General features: G+C 44.0%; 1 protein-coding gene across 1 annotated transcript; it reads right to left on the bottom strand.

Annotated features, from left to right (window-relative positions):
* Positions 1-103: 103 nt before the first annotated feature.
* On the bottom strand, positions 104-19,806 carry tmem184a (transmembrane protein 184a). Its single transcript, XM_062532963.1, has 9 exons — positions 19,343-19,806; positions 18,831-19,067; positions 13,861-14,026; positions 12,078-12,168; positions 11,481-11,556; positions 10,331-10,422; positions 9,602-9,771; positions 8,305-8,505; positions 104-1,788 (listed from the first exon to the last, which is right to left on the bottom strand). The coding sequence occupies exons 2-9, from the start codon at positions 19,065-19,067 to the stop codon at positions 1,556-1,558; spliced, it is 1,266 nt and encodes a 421-aa protein (XP_062388947.1). The 5' UTR covers positions 19,343-19,806; the 3' UTR covers positions 104-1,555.
* Between the last annotated feature and the right edge of the window lie 204 nt (positions 19,807-20,010).

The following is a 20,010-nucleotide window of genomic DNA, read 5'->3' as shown; positions in this document are numbered from 1 at the left end:
CCTGCATTAACTTTAGGTACTTAAAACAGAGATAAGTGTTATTCGAGTAAGTCTAGTTGATATTAAAGGAGGTGAGCTGATCTGAATGAATGACGATGGTAACTCAGATCATTAGTTTATTCCATATTTCCATGACATTTAACCTTGTTTATAAGGCAGAAATATTGGCACGTTTTATGTACAGAAAACAAACAGAAATCGACCAGACATTGTTGCTCAGATACCTCCTTGTGATCCCACTGGATGAAATTCTTCTCCCCGACTTAATACAATTCTCCAACTACATTAACACATTCAAATAACCTCTTTTTACAGGATGGTCGGCCAGCACTATCTAGGCCAGAAACACTTTGGTATTGAATTAATAATGATAAATATGGCTTACATTAAACTACAAATAACATTACACAAGCTACTAAATCAGAATAAAACAACATGCCCTGTATTTCCAAACATATAAAGTGTTGTTGCTTAATTATGCTATACTTGTGCAACACAAACAAAAGCATAAAAGAAAATTAATTTTGCATCTTAAATTATTTATTCAACAGCCGGCTGAGATGTCAGGCATACACAACAATGGTTCCTGCAACACATCCGAAACCATCCAAATATCCACGATGACACGTATTGTACATACATATTCCTTTAAAAACACACACGAGTCTGCTGAATTTGAATACACATTAAGTCATGCTGGGATATTTAATGAGAGTGGCAGAGACAGCCCCCCAACCAGTCTTCCAGATCCAGTGCTTATCTCTGCCTGTTTGAGCCACACATAACAGCACAAAGGGCTTTCAAAAGGGCCCCAGTCAACATCATGAAGAGGCTCCTTCCGAAGCCAGCGTGTGTCTGAGAGATCAGCGGGGGGAGCCAGTAGTAGTGGGCTGGTGAGCGGCCACTTCTGAAAAGGACCATCCAGACTCAAGGAGCCAGTCGCTCGACGGTGCCAGTTCCAGCCAACGGGCCCCATCATCACCACCGCCGCCGCCACTGCCTTTTAGCATCTCTTTGCTCCTGATAGCACGCATTTATCAGCCAGCGTGCACACAAACAGAAGGGCCATCAGGCAGTCTAGTGCACACTCCATCGGCCGGGCGCTCCGTCAGTGCCAAGGTGGCAGAGAGGTGGAGAGATCGGACCGAGGAACGGACAGACGGACGGACGGGAGAGGCGGAGGGACAGTGCTAAAAAAAGTGTGGCAGGCGTTGTCTCGTTCCATGCCACTCAAATCCGCTCTGTCTGCCCGCCGCCATCAGCCTGTATCCACGTCAAGGTTACAAGTGCACCTGTCAAGCAGATGAAAAGGAAAACTCCAGAGTGTCTCATGCTTGTGCAAATATCTGTAGAATCTCAATCAAACCACGAATGGGAACAGTGTCAGTCACTCCGTGTGTACAGTCAATTAAAAGTAAGAATAACATAGGGCGGTGGGGGTTGGGTTCATTAAATAATAAAAAGAGTCTGAGGGGAAAAGTCCCTCTGCTCGTCTCAGCTGGTGGATGTTGATGCAGAGGAAGCCCAGGACGCTTCCCTACAGGTGAGCGGCTCATTAGAACTCATCATCGGAGGCGATCAGCATGATTTTGTCGGCCTTCTTGCCACTCTTGGCGGTGCCCACCCCGGGCTTGCCGTTCTGACTGGGCTGCACCACCTCCTGCGTGGACTGCTGGGTGTACTGCTGGTACGCGGGGGAGAAGTTGTGGATGGCGTCCTGGACCATGTCCCCAGGGTTGATGGTCTCCTTCAGCCCACTGGAGATGCTGTGCATGGGGGCGATGTTATCTAAAACAAAGACAGGGGCACTGATAAAGACACGCCGGCGAGAAGAATGGGCACAATTCATACACAAATGATTGGGGTGGAACGTTAATATGCATGACACGCAATGTGGGAATAATGAGATTTTAGTTCATGTGAAACAGTTATTTTACATGGAAAGAATCTGTAATACTATCATAAACATAGATTAATGCAACAGCCTCAACATCCTCAAGCTGAATCAATTCCCCTAGAAGCTTTCCAACTCTCTATTAACAAACATGTGTACCAATCGATTGCCATCAGAATTCAATTATTCAGAAGGTTTACTTTGCACCCATAGAGCAAAAATGCCATTTCATTTATGTTTCTTACCCACTTTTCACATCTGTCACTAAGATACACAATTACTTTTTTTCCTTTTCACTTACATGCACATTTATTAATTTAGCGGGCACTTTCAACCAAAGTGACTTGCAACACATAGTGTTTAACCCACTTGTTGGTTAACTCATCCAAATATAACTGTCAGTTTTCATGTTCAAGTTCACTTCTTCATTGGTGTTGCTTGGTCTGCCTTATTTTTCTGACATCTGTGAACCGAAACTTTCCCACCAATATGGCTATTTATTTAGTTCACTTGCACGTCTTTCTGTGTCATCTTTCAACCATGTTGCTTGGAAATGTTTCCTGTGTTGTTCTGACATGTTCCCACGTTGATTCTGAGCATTTTTTTCTGAACTACTTTAATCATCAGTAGGCAAATGAGCATGATCATCTCATTAGAATATATGGGACCTATTCTGTGGTTGCCCAGCAACATTGTTCAAAGAGCTGCCCCATACATCATCTCCTTTAAAGCCACACTAAAGAGTTTTTTTGTAACTTAAAATGATGTTTCCAAAATCATTTCAGTGGGTCGACTCATATCTAAGTTACTAACTCTGTGGCCCTCTATCGGCTATAACCACACTATGTACCAGATACGTTTACCAGATTGGGTAGCAGATCTGTAGTTCAATGGAATGAGACATCTACAAATTTGACTTGGTTTGATGTCGCAATACATCATACTTTCAGAAAATCATGCAACATGTGACCTTGTGACTGTCTGAGGACATTGTTATTTTCTGGATAAACAAATAGAGTGCATGCAAGATGCAACAGAGGAGAAGTGCTTTAGTGTTGCTTTAAGTAGCCCATCACATGCAGAATCCACCCTTATCATTACCCTATTTCCTTGCTTCCACAGATAGCCTAAAGACCATGGTTCGTAATATGAACTTGGTCATAGTTCGTGATATGCTTTAGCTCATTTTTCCTGTATTCAAAAAGCTCTCCTCATGAATGCTATCCTGAAAGCAGCCTGAAATTTACCCCACCAACTAAATTTGAGTTCAGGAATCAGTCTGGAGTCGCTCAATAGAGAAGTCTACTGTATATGTGCGGTCAAGATGTGTTTGGGTCACCCTATAGACAAACAAAAAACAGTGATTAAAGTATTCATCAAGGTTCCCATCAAGGAATCCCTACAGGATTCCCATAATTCATTGCTCTGATTGGCTAAGTCTATCCAATTACGTGCAGAGGCATTTCCCCATGTATCGGTTGAACACCCTCCATAATCAAATCCAAATGGCGTGTTACCAGACTCAAATTATGGCTATGCCAGGCTAATTGTATGTGTTTCAATGGATGAATTGAAAAATTAGGCGTATTATTTGTAATAATGCACCATCATCTTAAGGTCCCCCCTGCAGCTCTCTGAGGCTCCCTTGGGAGTCCTGACCACCTTGTTGATAACCATTGCATGTATCTATTTTCATATCCATTATGTGAGATAAACGAGATGATTTTCTCTGCTGAGATGTGGCATCAGTGTTGGTATCAGTGTAGAGAAGCTTGCCGCCAGCTGCACAGGCAGAATCTTTTTCCATTTCCCTTTGTGTCCTGACACGGTTTTGGACATTTGTTAAAACATTCAATATTCACAATGGCAGTTATGTGCAGATCATTATGGCTACGACATAGGAGAAACAAAAATGCACTGATTGGGCCCTGACCAGATTTGGCCAATTGGTGTTCACAATGGCAGCTATGTAGCCCACCATATTTCAGTTATTTGAACAGATTTAGAAATGTGAGTTGCACAGGCTTTTGGATGGATGCAAGAACTACAGTGACGCGTTTGATGACATGAGAAACAAATGTACTGATTGGGCCCTGATCACATTTGGTCAATGCAAGTTCTCAATGACAGCTCATGTATGTACTGTAGCCTGCCCTGTTTGTCACTTGCATCAATTGAGCTAAGAAGCATAATGGATATGTGTTCAGTTATTTGCCAATAAACAACATGGCAGACATTTTTCTTGTCTTTCATGAATAATATTGAAAAATGTAGGCATGTCAGAATTACAATTATGCCGCTTACATAATGTAGCCTATAGCGCTTTTTTTAATTATGGAAATTATGTAGACTAACAATCCTAATGATCAGCTTACTTATTTGTATGCCCCGCAGCTGACATAGAACGTTACTAACCGGTTCAGGAACTTTTTTTTTGTTCTAACCGGTTCAGGAACGTCAATTTTAGGGTTGAACCGAAAACCGGAAACATTAAAACGTTTCTGTTCGGAACGAACCAATTGGGAAAAAATCTGGTAATCTTGGCAAAACCCTGCCAATCTTAATGAATAGAATAGAATGGAATAGAAGAAGGCAACAGAATAGATGACCCATCAAACGTCTAGGTTATTTGAAGCCGCTAGCCTGAAAGGTCCCCAGAGCATATTCAATTAGCAATTTGGGACAAGACCAACACATCATTTTATGCAGGAACCTTAAGAGTACTGAACTTCCAGAAAAAAGAAAAAGAATACAGATGCCGCTGCAGAGAGAATGACAAGCGTTTCCCATTTTGTATGCAGTCCTAATCAATTCTGATCGTGTTAAGTTATCTCTCAAGTCCTGAGAATAGACAGCTTGGACAGGAGTAATATTTCATCAAATCTAATCTGTCAGTTTAATAAGAAAAGGTCTTATTACATCATCTCTCAACACTTATCTACTTTGTCTTCTGTCAGAAGACATGAAAATATCCCCATATATATATACAGTATATATATATATATATAAGAAAAGCACCACAACACATTTTACCAAAGCAAATATACAAAAATAACAACAACAACAACAACATCATATTCCCCCATTTTAAGCAGTGTTACTTTGGGATGGGAAGGATGATGACCTGAGTAAAAAAACGCCGGCTCTACTCATTGGCCTGATATTTCTGGAGATGCTACAGAGTACTCCCTCTGTGACCACGGCACGTCCGTTTGAGAGCAGAGCGTAGCCGAGAGGAGAGGACTGGAGCGTCGACCTCACACTAACCTTTTCATTCTGCTCACCTCCGTGCACACGCTTCGCCCAGAGGCGAATCTGCTACATGACCCAGCTCCATGCTCACACAAACAACATCAGCAGTCCCCCATCCACACACACACACACACACACACACAATCACACACACACACACACACACACACACACGCACACTCCTGCTCTCTGATGTGCACACTGAACAGATTCGTCCACTTGGTTTGTTTATTACCGGCAGGAACATTCATGCTCAGCAACAAGAGGGAAGTTATCCATTGACGCTCCTCTCCCTCTCCCTCTCCCGCTACCCCTCTCTCTCTCTCCCTCTCTTTCTCTCACTCTCTCTTGGCTGTACTTTCCTTCTGATTGTTTATCTCTTCTTCCTGCTCTGTCTCATAAAAAAGCTCATCAGCCCATCAGCAGGGGTGTGCATTAGGCAGGCTGATGAGCTCGTCTCTCTCAGCAGTGTTGTCCATTTCCCTTGCTGATGAGTGGGAGTGGGGAGAGAGGGAGCAGCGGAGACACCTCCAGCGCCGTGCTTTCCCCCGGAGGGGCTCAAAACACACACAGCTGTTTACCATGTCCCCAGGGCCCGGAGGCTTAGCCCCGTGTAAAGCCAGGCACACACACACACACACACACACACACACACAAACACACACACACACACGTGCAAAAGTACAGTGCACACACAAATACAACAGCCTACACGTCAGCGCGCGCACACACATACAAACACACACACACACACACACACACGGTGCACTCGCAGCCAGTTTCTGGGTCAGTGGCAGGGCAGACTGGGCCATCCTGGTGAGTCAGGTAGGGTCAGGGGAAGCGGAAGGCCGAGCTTCAGAGCACACTCTGATCTGCTGCGCTCTTCTGAGCTCCTACACTTGCCACCCTGAAGCGCTCCTACAAAGGCCCACGCGGAGGTGCTGGCAGCCCTCCAGGGTCACAGAGCAGCCCATCGACATGCCATAATGACCCTCGCAGCCAGGAGAGGGGCACAGGGCCAGCGGCTCTCCTCAGCCTGCCACAGATCAGCCACGCTGATGCACTCCATTGTTTGCCCTTGCACACCACCGGCGCACAGAACCTCAAGACAATCTTTGGTAAACAATGGACTTTTTCTTAACGGCGTCAACAAAGACAGAACTGAATCGTAATAGACATGGGTGATGACGAAAGAGTTCTGCGTTGGTGTGAGGGGTAATAAAAATATAAAGTAATAAGATGTCGATAGTGGAGTGTGCTTAGCGCTTTTACTGCCACCTGTGTGTGCCAGACTTTCCAGTCTCTAACCTCAATGTGAGACCAGGGCCCTGCTGACTTTCACAGTCCATTCTACAGTCAGAAATGGAGCTTTCTACAGTAACATCCTGTGGCACTGATTTTTATATTGCACACAGCCAGGGACGGACAGTATTTACGATGCATGGATTTCAAATACAAAAAAAACTATTTCGTCATTGTATTTTATTCAGTTAAAGAAATTACTCTTTTTAGATTATAGAATATGAAAATACGGCAAAATACTCTGTGAGACATCTATGTAATGACATCATAAAAGCACAAAATTATGCATGGAAGCTAATTGGCAATAAAAGGCAAATACTGGTCCTTCATCTAAATTTCAAGTATTGCCTTTCCAACATAACATCCAATAGTAAAGTAATAATAGCTACTGACAATGACAGCCACAATGACATTAGCTAATGCCATTGTTTGTCTAAGGTGATCATTCTTCTGAATTATAAGCCTTCTGTCAAAGAGTGTCTTCCTCTGTGGGCATTTGTCCACCTTTTTGACAAACACTCCACAGCGAAGAATGCTTTAAGAGATTTAATAAGCTAAATATTTGAGATAAAAAAGCTGATGTTTAAAAAAAAAAAAAAAAAAAAAACTGATGTATTTCTGCCCATCCCTGCACCCAGACCCGCTTGAAGCGTGACTCTTTCTAATATTTGAACAGAGGAGGCTATGAAAGAGAGTGTCCTACTGTGACTGCCAATTAACATTCAAAAAGGCAGAGAGCTCACAAAGATGGCACACTTCACTTCAAGTGTTTCAGAGTTGTGTCTGCTGCCTTCCAGGAATCATAATAGATATCTAATGCAGTGTTTAACATTCAGTGGCCACCCTGATATTAGCACTGAAAACTGGTCACAAATCAAATCTAAATTTTCTGTGCACAGGCCTGAAAAGTGCCAAGCGTGGAATATTACTGATTCATTTTGTCAGGAGAACCTTTGATCCGCAAGAGAAAGGAGAGGGGGGAAAAAACGAGGACAGCAGCGTTCAGTCAATTGAAATGGAAGATGAAAACACTTTGTTCTGAGAAAGGAAAAAAAAGGCAACCCCTCTGTTTTTTTTCTGTGCATGCCCTATCCCTGCGGATATACAGGCTTAAAAAAAACACAGACAAAGACAAGGAAAAACGGAGATCTTCACAGACACAGTATCTGAGGTGAGACCACAGACCTCACTCTAAGTTACTCAGTAAACACAAGGCCATATCACTCTCATGGCTTCCCAGCTGGCCTAGCATGCTGAAGAGTGTCTGTTGTGTGTGTGTGTGTGAGAGAGAGAGAAATCCACACGCTGGAGTGTGGGAGAGGCCCTGGGGAGCTTCCTGCCTCCCTCCTCCTATTGAGTCTATTGGCTAGGGCTACGCTAACCGCACACAGCTCCTGTTCCTTTCAAAATGGCTCCCTTCTCACCTTTCCCATTCACGCCCTCACCATGCGAGATGTCTCACTACATGAACACTACATGTGTGACCCATATTAAAAAAAGACAACAAATGCTGGAAGCTTAATATTTAAATTCAAAGAGTCTTTTTTTGTTTGAAAGCTTTTGCATAATGCAAAAGTTAGTAGTTAAATAGTTAAGCATTATGCAAAATGTATGGGCAACAGAGCAGTGTGTATTTTCACACACAAAAGATTTAGCAGAGCCTACCCTCTCTCTGCCATTAGGAACCTGTTGTGAACACTGAGAACCATGCTCTGAGGTACTAAACATGTGCAATTCTCATACATTATATTATCTGATACTTTCACAGTTTGATCTTTGCTGTTTTCCATATTCCCTCCCCTTTGATGTCAGTGCTAAATGCTTTCAGCTGAGGTAGGTGTTAAAGCAGAACATACGTATGGCATCGGTTTCCTTCTTCTGCTGGTAGACACTGTCGGTGAAGGCGTAGCGGAGGGCGATGGCGGCGAAGAACATCTCTATGCAGATGATGAAGTTCTGCCAGCCGGCCGCCACGGTGCCCGCTCCCACCTCGTGGCCGTCGATCACCTGCACATTTGGGATGACGCCACAGCGCTCCAAAATAGCCAGAACCATGCCTGTGGGGTGGGGGCACAACACAGCACTGAAGTTACCATCTCTGCTGTAAACTGGCTTCGTTTGGGGTCACTGACAAGTACATGATGCTACTGTGTTTACAATACAAAGGCAGATAGCCGTGCTGTGTTGTTGAATACGGAGACTTCCTTTACTGGCCTCTAATGAACTGTGTCATCATATCACTTAAGGTTCACTTTATGCGCTGCATTTAAGATGACTTGCTAGTATCTTCACATAAAGTCAAATAAGCTGCCTCTGAAAAACCATCTGCATTACCCGAGAAATGAAAAGATAACAACGGACATCAAAGCTATCTGAAGAAATCGATACATTCCCACCAGGATGCAGTTAAATGCAAACTGTCGAATATTAACAGACCTACAAACACAAACCTTGTACCTTGCCTGATAAGGTTTAGGGTGTCTGCATGTCTGAAATTTTTGTACTGTTGGCCAAATAAAAATTATCGATTATTTTTCCTTCAAGGTGAGTAAACGCTCATTCCTACATGTTTTACTTCTAGCCTCATCATATTATAAACAGAGATTTTTTCAAAAATGAATTGCTATTCTGTTGGACTATTTTCACTCTATAATAACCATGAAAATGCAATAATGTGAAGTTAATAGGTTCATTTACTGACAATTAGGAGATATTCACACATACACAGTTCTGTTTTTTAAATATTAAATGTTTGATTATCATAGTTAAACAATAAAAGTTAAACTCATTTAAAGTTTAAACATTTGTCCAGCAAAAGAATGCTAGTTAACTTTTTGATCGATCATCCAAAATCCTTTAACTAAACTGTTCAAATAATATTTTGAGTTAGCACTACCAACCAGGATTCATTAAAACAGATATACTGTATTTGTCAGTCCTAGACTCTAGGAGACCCTAGTCAGTCTCCTTCACTGTTCTGCTAGAAAATTGAGCTGGACTGTAAAAATATGAGCACCACCACTGCATGTTGAATGCTACAGTATGTGCCTACTTTAGATAAGGACCATGACCAAATGACTGAGTGTGAATATCAATGTGAGTGGGCAGTATCCTTCAGAGGAGCAGACAGTGAGGCGGTAGTCCAGCACAAACCTTGCCAGAAGGAGAGGAAGATGACCGATTTGATGGTGAGGAACTTGAGCACGGGCTCGTAGGGCCGCAGCAGGTCACTGGTGGCGAAGAAGAAGAGGAAGAGTGCGTACAACGCCAGGCTGACCGAGAAGTTGTAGATGATGGTGATGTAGAGGTAGCCACCTGTCACACTGCACAGAGAGACACAGAAAGAGAGAGGGAAGGACACAGAGAGATAGATAGATAGTTAGATAGATAGATAGAAGGGGATGAGAGAGAGAGAGAGAGAGAGAGAGAGAGAGAGAGAGAGAGAGAGAAAGAGAGTGAGACAGAGAGGAAATGGCATAAAACATTCACGTCGACCTTTACCAGCATCCACCTTCAAAGTCCAGGGGGACGGGGGACAGGGCAGGCGTAAGCAGCCCGTCGATGGCTCTACAGCGTCCCTGTCATTTGTCAGGCCTCCTGAAAGGAGTGGAGGAGCGCTCTACGCACACGCTAGCCTCATCAGCGCGCCCACAGAACGGGAGCCCTCCTGGGGTGCACTCAGCACTCCTAAAATAGCCCGGGCGCGACCTTTACGTCGCCACAGCGCCCGCCTCTAATGGAGACATGAATACAAATTTGCAGTCTAACCCTAAAGAGGGAGCGCAGCATGGGCGAAGGAAAACAGAGGTGGATGGTGGTGGTGCACTGAAATGGAGTGGAGTGGAGTGGAGAGGAGTGAATATGAAAATGGGCTTTGCTCACTTAAAGTCTCCGTCGTGGTACTTGCCGAAGGCCTGCAAGAGGATGGTGATGACGGCCATGATTGGTTTCACCACACAGAACTGAAGGGTAGCCTGAATGACAACAGTGAGAAGAGAGAGGGAGGAAAGGGAAGGTGTGGGAGGAGGAGGGGGGGGGGGGTGTGAGAGTCAGTGAGGAGAATAATGATGACTGTTTGAGCTGCCTGCAACCATACCTCTCTCTCTCTCTCTCTCTCTCTCTCTCTCTCTCTCTCTCTATAGCCCCATACACAGTGAGGCAGGCAGGCAGGCACGCGGACAGGCATTTCACACAAATTGGCCCCTTCACGTGGAGGCTACCATAACACAACTGAAGGAGTAAATGACATCGTACTGGGTTAAGCTATTACCGAGACACAGATGAGCACCTCAGCTGTGATAACTATATCTCTCAAAGAATGGTTCAACAATGGAAATGTGATGTAATGGTGAACCGTAACCCTGTTCTTGTCTAGAGTCTTGTGTCTGCAGAGAGTATCAGCATGTAATCAAAACCGTTTCGGTCCATTTCAGCACACTAGGAGAAAAGACGCTCTGGTGCAGGGCTGAAAACACTGCACATAGGCATCTCGTCCACAGAAAGCCAAATGTTTATGGGATTCCATTTCAATAAATGTTCATTTCACAGTCTGCACAAGGTTTTGGAGTGCGTATTGCCCTCCAATCCAATTTCCATCGGTGTTAGACTGGCTCGGTGAGGTCTCCCCAGACAGAGGGTAGACACAACCTGTCTGACAGCTCTGATTATTTCATAGTGTTTACAAGTAACTGCCTTTTTCACCTGGTCTGTATTCCTTTCAATCTCCCATGTTTTATTACTGAATTAATAAAAGGCCCTGTATAGAAAGAGTGAATCTTTGACAAAAAATGTGGGCAGACAATTTCTAAACCCGTCAGTCTGTCAAAACAACACAATTCAGTTTTCCTTCAAACAGTCAAAATGAGAGTGGAAGGAACAACAATAAGAAGAAAAAGAAACTTTCTTTGAACTTTCATTCACCGTCTCAGGGTATTTCATTAAAGCAAGAGAAAAGAGAGAAGTCAGGCTGCTCTTCTAAAGGACCAGGGGAATATGCAGTGAAGCCACATTGGGATATGCTCCAGGAGCCTACCTGTTTGCAGAACCGCAGAAACCCAATGGAATAACTCGTTCCCACCAAACAGCAAGTGCCGTATAAGCAGCTAGACCTACAAGTACAAGATAATACACAATGTTAGATATATATATATAATAGACATATATATAACAGGAGCTCAAAATCAAGAAGTTTATTTTTTAAACATAACACATCCAAAGCATCATACAAATATTTCTACTCATTTGGCATTTGCTAGTCATGCCAATAACATCCAGGCAAGAGGAGTGATTATTGCTTCCTTGTCATAAATACCTTGCTTGGCTACATACTCTATAAAGCCTATTTTGCATAAGGCAGTTAGATTAACATCAGTCTACAGTGACAGAGCTGATACCTAAAGGTTGAATGTGACCACATACGGTCAGAAGACACTCCCACTTCTGATCAAACAAACTGTCTGAAGCAGAGTGGCGTTCTCACATGCTGTGATAAAAATATCTTATGACATGGGTGGGGCATTTCCTTGTGCAGCTGTAGCAGTAAGAGATGACAAGTCAAGGCCTTGGGGAACATATTACGCTAGCTGACTTCTTAGCCATGAAGGGGAATGGGGAATAGGCTGATACTCACTGAATGGGCTTCCCTCGAATCTCGGCCATGATGGCGCTCTCTCCCCCCAGGTACTCAAAGGACAGGCTCAGGAAGTTGTAAATGACAAACGCTGTGAGGGGAAGGAGAAAAACAGGCTAAAGGAAGAGGAGTCACGTCACACATAATGTGCTCTTCAACACTGGCAGGAAACACATCAGGGCTGCAGTGAACAGTAAACACTCCAGGTGCCTCAGACAGCCAGAGCCCTCCTGCAGTAATGCCAATCAGGGTTCATTACGCTTTGCACCCTGGGGTTATCCACCCTAAGTCCCTCCGAGCTATTTTTGGGAGGGCTTAAATGAAGCTCGAGGAGAATCCACGCACGGCTTCACTGATAAAGACTCATTTCATCAACGGGTCTGCTTTTCGCTCTCCAGATAGGAGTTTTGCACCATCACTGCTCCTGAGATTCACCTACCAGTAAACCAGTAAATCACAGGAGTGCATTTTCCTCAGAGGTTTTCTTTTTTCTTTTTTTCTTCTTTTTTTTTAAAAAAAACTTCCAGCTCTCTCCACTTTAACAAATCCCTCTTAATCTGTTTAGTTTGTGATTCAGCTCTGTGCCTGTTCCTCTCCCCTTATCCCGGTCTGTGACAGGGCAATAACGGTGGTAGGGAAGCAATTCAAAGAAGCAATTTAGACAACATTAATAATTTAGTGAGAAGGGGAAAAACTGTACTAAAGATGAAAAAAGTCCTCCCTTTGTTTACAACAACTCTTTTAAATGGCACATGTTGAAAGTACATGGCCACTAAACTACATGAACCATTTCCCAATGCCAATGAATGACTACAGTATGTCTAACACCAATGGCCTTAAAATCTAAATTTGTAGATGGCCAATATATATATAAAGAGCTTCAAATTCATGGATACTTTAGAACACTGCCTTGAATTAAAATCCTTCACAACCTCGGTATCCTTCACCATTTCCTTATTTCTAACTGATAATATGACATATTACAGGAACTGTATGTGGAACTCTGGCACACAGGCCACTTCCTGCCAGTTCAAGCTTCTTCTTAAGTGTGACTAGTAGCTTCATTGGTATTCATCTCTATGGTAATGCACCTCAGTAATGACAAAAATCCCATCCGCTCAGTGTCCCTCCCCATACTGTAACTAAGAGCCTGACGTCATCATGTGAAATGCAGTCGAACAAACTAACAAACAACAGGGGAAATATGCATAGGATTCAATTAACTGTGTTGACTGATCGGGGGTAAGGATCACCACATAACACAGTAAAACATCTCAAAGTTGTTCAAACATAGATCATGAAACTGTAGCTCAACAAGTATGCATATGACGTAAGAGCATCAGGTATCACACCTGGAGGTAAGAAAATCACACATATCGGAGTTTCCTTTCTCCCCCTGCTCTCTTCCGTTGAGAAAGCACCGAGAAGACGGGAGGGGACAAACAGGTTGGGTCAGTTCCACTGTCTGCATGGCCCTCTTGTTTTTGAGCTGTTGAACAAAGGAACACTGATGCCCCTCCAACCCACATTTGAGTTCCTCCCTTCTCCGCCCTTTGCTATTGTGGTCTAGACAGCTGTATGGTGTATACACAATCATGTGGTCACTCCAGTGCCTTAACTGGTAAAGTGTGGTGCAACACCAGCACATAGAGCACTGAGCCTACTTAAATACTGTACATGCTAGAACTGTACTCTGGCTGTGGGATATTTTGATGATTTAATGATGCTTCTGAGAGCTGGACCAAGATGGGCAGCGATGCCTTGGGTGGCTGAACGCCTTTACCTTCATAACAGTCTCGGATGGAGTCGAAGTAGACGTAGTACTGGTCGTTGCTGATGAAGAGGAGGCTGAGCCAAGAGTCGAAGGCGTAGATGGGCACGATGAAGAGAATGCGGATGATGTAGCGCTGCTCATTAGGCGTGGTGTACGATCTCAGGTGGGAGTAGATCTGGGAGAGCAAAAAAAAACAGGCAGAGAGGGCAGAAAAAATAGATCAGCTGTGGCAGAGATGAAACAGAGATCATTAAAAGCTTTTTTTTTGAAAAATGAAAAAAGGCCTTGAGAGAGAAAGAGAGAGCAAAAGAGTGAGAGAGTGAGCATGTGAGCGTCCCCGATTTACCCTATAAACCGCCCGTGATAAATTATTAAGTTGTGTCTGAGCAGTTTAAAGGCAATGCATCCAAAGGGGATTGACTGAAACAGGGCTATGAATATAACAGTCTTCTGGAATTTTCCCAAGGCAAGGTTTGGGCTCAAACAGGGGGATCAGCTCAGGCTGTGGTAAGAAAGGTGAAGCAGATGAATTATTATTAAATTGTATAATGGAGAGAAAACTGCCGACAAGGGGTCAAGAGGTGACCAGATGGAGCCGACAGAAGAAGGTGACTATGGAAATGCAAGACAAACCCGACTGCAAAATCTGAGTTAATCAGGTTTCTATTGGGCTACTGTATGACGGGTGTAAGGAACCAAAAGGAGGCTTGTTTCATGCGCACAGTAATCTGCTGTGCCTTTTGTGTCCCCTCCTGGGACAGTTGGGAAGAGACAGCTGTCAGCTGCTCCTGCGCCTCGTGCACACACTCAGATGGGTCATACCAGAGGAGGCCCTACACAAGAACAAGTGTTTCCACTAATCACATCAACAAGCTGACACAATGGATGGTATATTTAGCCATGACTGATTCAATATATAAAAAAAAACTATTATCCCAAACTACTTGAATTTAATTGCCACTGCCAAGCATTTCTCAGGGTTCAAAAGAGAGTCAATCTAATAGAAAAGACATGCAGACCACGAAGTTGCCTTCAGAGTCAGCAAGTTTAGAACATACTAACAGACACACATGACAGAATAAGATTATGAAAGTCCATCATGACATCCATCTCTTGTATAATAAAATCATTGGCCAGACAGTCCCATTTCTGCGGTGACATTATTTAGGGTACTATTTGATTTCCTGATGGATAAAAATAGGTCAGGATATGGCCTCTCCTGGTATCCCTGCTCCTCCCAGACCAACTAACTCCAGTGCAATGTGATTAAAGGGCCATTAGGGCCGTTTGTGGGTGAGGGTGGAGGTGTGATCTATGTGCTGCTGTGAGGAGCTGGAGTGTGTGACTGGCTCCAGACTGATGTCCTCCATTTCGCCTGAATTACGCTGGTTAAAAAATTGCACTCCTCCAGGCAGATGCTGACCAGAGAGAGAGTGGGGGGAGAGAAAAAGAAAGAAATCGAAAAAGAAAGACAGAAAGAGAGAGAAGAAAACGAAAGAGAAAAGAAAGACAGAAAGAAAGAGAGGGGGAGGCAGACCACAGATAATAGCTTTAAGGGCCGACTCAAAGCAGCGAGGCTAGCTGAAGCTGAAGCAGCCTCCCCGCCAAGTCTGACGGAAGCTAATTTCAGCTGGTTGGGCTCCCAGCTCAGGTTCTGGCCGGGCCTGCTGACATTCCGCTGCCGGACAGCTGGGCAAAATGAAACGGTCCGGCGGCTTTGGCGAAGAGCTCCCGTGGAGAGCCAGCGAGGCTGAGAGGGGAGATAGCGGCAGTGTTTCGTCAAGCCTCCCTCCACAAGGCAAACAGAGAGGCAGCGTGATGCATCGATGGCAAGGTGGCCTCGGACTAGACCAGGCCGTGCTTCTGTGCAACATGACCACAAATAAACACAAAAGTGACAGCGTGGGACAGGGGCCAATGGAGTTGGGCGGACCCATGAGACCCCTCTTGCTTCATGAGTGAGCAGCCGCTTTGGTTTCAGTTTCCTCCCAAACAAAACCACACACTTCCTGTTACAAAAATGCACACAGCCTGCACCACCACCATCATCTCGATCATGCATATACGGAGAGGCTCACACAAACAAGGGCCATTTCTTTTTTTGTGGAGGCTACTTGAAGGAGCTGGCAGGTAGAATACTAAGCACGCTCTCACAGCCCTTCCCCCCGGTGTGGCTTTATCTGAGCCCCATTTCCATACGCCTGCCTTACGCGACCCCACTGCTGCTTCTGTGGAGCAGGGAGCCTGTTTACCATGCACCACACAGAGCGCAGTCAGATGGACCATTCTCTCGCTAGATTGAGGGGCGAGGGACAGGCCTTTGTCTAACTCCAGAGTAATAATTACAATAAGGGGGAGAGATGGCAAGGTAGATAGAGAGAGAGAGAAAAAAAGAGAGAAAGAGAGAGAGAGAGAGGATACAGATAAGGAACGGTCTTGTCCTCAAACGTCACTAAAAGTGGGCCAATTCTGTTTGGCACCTTCTTTTGCCTCCACCCAGTCCCCCCAACCCCTCTCGCCCTTTTCCCAATTTTCTCTTCAATATTCTAGGCGAGGAGCGGCAGTCTTCGCAGGCAATCAAAAAGTGTCCTCCAGGTGCTCTGCGGGCAGCACAGAGCGAGGGAAATCAGTGGTGAAAAATCTTTCCTCTGGACACCCCTTCACCACCGCTGACGTAACCCTGGCAACTCTGGCTTACATAACCCATGGTGGTGCGCTGCATGGATGCCCTCAGCTCAGTGTCCCTCAAGGGTTACACGCTCTACAAGAAAACTGCATCAATAATGCAGATTTGACCAGTTTGCGCTAACACTGGTGCATAATTCCCCATGCACTCCAGAGGCATTACTACTGGAAGATGAACTTGGGCAAAGACAAGAACATTTAGGCTACAACATACTGTAACTGTTCTTTCACCTGTCTGATTTCTATGCTCATAACTCCAAATGATATTCTATTTAACAGCAAGGCCCTAATTTTCCTTGTGCATTATGAAGTACTGCCAGTGGATTTCTATGGATGTCTTTGAATTGTAACACAAACGGAAACTCAGACACAGGTGTTCGCAGCACCCACTTTACCACACAAGTAGTTCAACAAACTCTGGAACTGAGCATCAAGGCAAATCATGGAACCACAATATTGACACAACACATGAATTCAAATTGAACAGATACTAAACCTCATGTATGTGTTTGTGTGTGTAGGTTGTGTTTATGCGGATCTCTCTCACGCACACATTGTGTGTGTGTGTGTGTATATTGTGTGTGTGTGTGTGTGTGTGTGTGTGTGTGTGTGTGTGTGTGTGTGTGTGTGTGTGTGTGTGTGTGTGTGTATGAGTGAGTGAGAGTGAGAGTGAGACAGAGATTGAGAGTGTGTTTGCTTACAATGAAAAAGAAAGGTCAGGAGAAGCAAAATGAAAACATTTCCAGTCTAGAAAATGAAAGGCCACCAAAAAAAAAGGACAGCATAAATTGTTGAAACACATACTGCTCAAAAAAATAAAGCACACACCGTGTGGCTCATCCGCAGAGGCTGAACAAGTAAGACTGCCTCACAGGAGGGAGCCACCTGTCAACTCCAAAAAATTCTATTAAATACACTTTCATCTGCTACCTTTGACTCAAATTCAATTTCATACTGTGGCTGCATAGGGGAGTCAAGGTAAACAACTCCCAGCTGCGCTTTGTTTAAGGGCAGAGCCTCAACAGCATATAAAACCATAAAACAAGACAGGCTCCAGTTGGGCTGATAGCTAAGGTTTGAGTAAGTCATAGTGCAAACACACAAATGCATTCCGTGGAGAGACCATATGGTACAGTAAGCACTGATAACTGCAATACCTGACATAGAGCACAAAATAGAATGATTTTTAAAAAAGTAATTTATCAAAGGTGCTAATACATTGGCTGAGAACAGGCTGTTCCTTGTCCAAGACAAAAATGTTAGAAGTCCTTTGTGAGATTAGCTTTAAAAAATCCCTCCCTGTTTTTCAAATCAATGCAAAACAGCTTTGTTTACATCCTGCTCTTATCAGCTGCAATAATATCACACCATTAAACTTTACAGACTTCAGCAAGACAAGGTCGGTCAGTCATGTTCTCATCAGTAATGGGCATATAACATCGAGGGGGAACGGTGATGACCTGCACCACACTCCTACTGTTCAAATATACAATCTGTGATCAACTATGTTTTTACAGTCACATTTTAATCTTCCAGGAGGGTCAGGACGACTACTAGGACTCTGCCCTGTGCCTGATGTTGTTCAATCAGAAACATGCTCGTATAGTACTGTGTAATAATTTTCCACCAATATTCCAAAGAGTGCCTTTGAGCCAAGAAAGAGGGCTATGGGCTATGGTCCCTAAGGCAGTGAAACCCACACACACTCAGCTCTGATTATCTCCACCCATGTAATGTGCCTTTATTTGCCTGAGCTGCGAGTGAGTAGACTGAATGGGCTCCACCCAAACAACACTGATTTGTTTCAGAGGTGCCTCATTCCTCTGGTCTATAGAGAGGTAGGCCATTTTAGGCCTACGTACAGGTTTAAAATACCCCCCCCCCCCCCCCCCGCCACACACACACACACACACACACACACACACACACACACACACACACATCATTCACCCCCTGCAGCTCTTACTCTTAACCACCCCCCCCCTTTTTTGCACAATAAGTGAAGGAACTGATAATTTCACTATATTCTTTACATTAGTAATCAAATGCATGTGACAAATAAACATCCTTGTATCCTTGTAACTGTCTTCTGATACACGTGAGAATCTTTGGATTGTTGCCAAGGAAAATGAAAGATAAGAATGTTATAGCTAGAGGTTATCAAAGAGAGATAATGGATGGATTATGAAGGCCTAAAGGAAAGAATGTTAGGCAGACATGAACCATAAAAGGTGGTACGGTGAAAAGGAGTGGGTGATTATTCCATAGATACCTGAGACATCACTTAGGCCTACCTGATGACAAGTGATAAGCAGAGCTGACCACACAAAAATCCCAGAGAGTGCTTGAGCAATGGTGGTGTTCAAGAAGATGTCATTATCTTTCGGGATAGTATCATTCTCGGATCTGGTTGATGCCATGTCAGGCTTATCTGTCAGGTTTGCCACTATTGATGACAAATGTGACAGTGCCTCTGTGTTGTTTACTATATCCAGTAGAGTAGTCACGTTGCCCTCAGTAGACATGTTCATCTGGAAACAGGAAATTGTGTATTAGACAATAAACTGGCCCTCAGACCATTTAAGCATTGACAGAGAAGGCAACACACAAAGCTTAACTACTATCGTAATTTATTGAGTAAACTACCCAATGAATTGGCTGTTAATTTCCTTGACAGGTTCATCTGGACGAGTTCGGTAGCCTAGTTTGTCTACTGTATGTTAGGCTACATGAACGCGCACCTAAACATTGTAACTTTGTTACCGATACCAATTCTTAGAACGGTGCGGTCATTCGCAAAACCTACCTTTACAGACTTCCGTTTTTCGAATTATTGTCCAGTTTGAAAGAAAGTTCCCAACGTTGAAGTAGGCTTTTAAAAAAAGTGATTATCCCCGACTAGGTAAAAGTGAGGAAAGAAGCAAATAAGCTAACCTAAAATATTTCAGTGAGTAGGATTCACACAAGAAAGCCACACACGAAGGCTAGCCGTAAGCTTAGGAAACAAGTGAGGTTGCCAATTGCTATAGGTGAAATGGCTTCCCGTTCAACTGATGCGACTGTCAACACTTCCTCGTTGTGCCTGTCAGGTAGGTTGTTCAATGGAGGTCGAAGTCCAATGGAACTCCGCTGAAGTTCCACTATAATCTACTACCAAAAGACTAGGCCTAAACTTCATCAATTTTTCTTTATGTCAATTCTTGTTATAGTCCTTTGCAAGATTCATATCTTAAACTTTGTTGACACCATCTAGGCTAAACATCGGGCAGGTGCACATAACAGATGACTGACGCCCAGATCATGTGACTTGTACTTAGCCTTCATCGTGTGACGTCACGGACACGAGCCACACCTGCCAACATCAAGGTAAGCTTGGCTAGGGCTAAAGCATGGACCAACAAAGTGATATAATGAAATACATCTTTAATTGAATATGTCAAAGTACACACAAATATAATTCAGTCCAATCAGGCG

The sequence above is a fragment of the Sardina pilchardus genome, chromosome 3 (assembly GCF_963854185.1).
Source record: "Sardina pilchardus chromosome 3, fSarPil1.1, whole genome shotgun sequence".
NCBI lineage: Eukaryota > Metazoa > Chordata > Actinopteri > Clupeiformes > Clupeidae > Sardina > Sardina pilchardus.
Note: the sequence above shows the minus strand (reverse complement) of the source record. Positions and strands in the feature narration are given on the sequence as shown.

Bases quoted from the DNA above. Each gene is read 5' to 3' on its own strand.
- tmem184a (XM_062532963.1), bottom strand. From the start codon at position 19,067: ATGAACATGTCTACTGAGGGCAACGTGACTACTCTACTGGATATAGTA. The intron at 12,169-13,860 runs GTAAAGGCGTTC...TTCCCCTCACAG, and splicing joins CATCCGAGACTGTTATGAAG to CGTTTGTCATTTACAACTTC. The intron at 1,789-8,304 runs GTATGTTCTGCT...TCTTTGTTTTAG, and splicing joins GAAGGAAACCGATGCCATAC to ATAACATCGCCCCCATGCAC.